This window comes from Momordica charantia (assembly GCF_013281855.1).
Source record: "Momordica charantia cultivar OHB3-1 chromosome 4 unlocalized genomic scaffold, Mcharantia_2.0 BLBB01000004.1, whole genome shotgun sequence".
In the NCBI taxonomy this organism is placed as follows: Eukaryota; Viridiplantae; Streptophyta; class Magnoliopsida; order Cucurbitales; family Cucurbitaceae; genus Momordica; species Momordica charantia.
The window spans coordinates 11539423-11540795 of record NW_028275162.1 but is presented as its reverse complement, the minus strand read 5'-3'; the positions used below and the strand labels follow the sequence as shown (position 1 = coordinate 11540795).

Sequence of the window (1373 nt, the reverse complement as noted above, 5' to 3'; positions counted from 1 at the left end):
TTGAAACTTATAACAACCTACAATCGTCAATTTCTTCTCAATTGACTTTAGCGAGCAAATATCGTCAATTAGAGGAGTGCAAATTTAGCTTAGAGAAGATATCATATAATGAGGAACATGCCCTTGCAGAGAATAACAAACTTCAACAACAACATGCACAACTATTGCAAGAGGAAGAAGAGTTAAAAGCCAAACTTAAAGTTGCCCAAGCTCAGCGAGGTGAAGTGTCTAAGCTGATTCTCGAGCAAGATGGATATATGGAACAACAAAAACTTGAAGCCTCTAAAGTGCGAGAGAAGATGAATGATATTGAAGGTGCTCCGATTGGGAATAATGCAAACGTCAGATCGCTTGAGGCCTATCGTGGAATATTGGAGGACGCGCAACAAGAGTTGAAGGACTTCAAGTGGATGCCGAGATTTTAGAGGATTTTTTTTTAATTTTTGTATATATATATATATATATATTTATTTATGATTTCATGATAATAATACTTCTCTTTTTTTTGAATCATAAAAGAATAAATTGGCCTTGATTCATGATTTGAGATTTTTTTATTATAGACTGAACTTAAAATTTCCTTTAAGCTGCCTACGTACCCATCAATGAAAGGGATCAAGCATAACGTAGTTCAAATACAAGATACTTTATATTTTTTTTAGGTCGTTCACCTTTTTAACTCATGCGAGGCAGGAGTATCATGTAGTTTAGACTCTTACAATAAGGAGTGTTTACATTTCACGCATAAAATCTTTTAAGAAATTTGCCATTAATCGGACCAATTCTCAATCCATCTTTATCAACGATCTTATATGCTCCATTTGTGTAAACTTCTTTGATGATGTAGGATCCGTCCCATTCAGGTGTGAACTTATTCCCTGTGTGACGCGTCGTGATGATAGGTCTTCGAACAACAAGCACCATATCACCAACCTGAAATGACCAAGGCCGAACATTTTTATTGAAGGCTTTGGTCATTCGAGCCTGATAGCATTCCAATGTTTGTTGCTTATCAAGTCTCTTTTCGTCAAGTGCTTCTAACTCTTGAAGGCGTAATTTTGCATTATCTTCAGTGGTTAAACCTTCTAGCACTGCCATTCGTAGTGATGGAATTTCTCGCTCTAATCAAAGGATAGCTTCTACACCATAAACTAAAGAGTAAAGAGTAGCTCCTGTAGGAGTACGATGAGTAGTTCGATAAGCACATAACACTTCACTGATCTTCTCTTGCCAGTTTCTTTTTGTCTTGGAGACCACCTTCTTCAATAAGTTGCATAACGTCTTGTTGAATGCTTCTGCCAACCCATTCGCTGCAGCATTATACATGGACGACTTATATTGCTTGAAACTAAACTTTTCGCATAGTTTGTCCA

The 1373-nt window shown here is 36.7% G+C and overlaps 1 protein-coding gene across 1 annotated transcript; it reads right to left on the bottom strand.

The window, feature by feature from the left end:
* Positions 1–738: 738 nt before the first annotated feature.
* On the bottom strand, positions 739–1098 carry LOC148211804 (uncharacterized). The gene has a single exon (XM_088122922.1). The coding sequence runs from the start codon at positions 1096–1098 to the stop codon at positions 739–741; it is 360 nt and encodes a 119-aa protein (XP_087979048.1).
* Between the last annotated feature and the right edge of the window lie 275 nt (positions 1099–1373).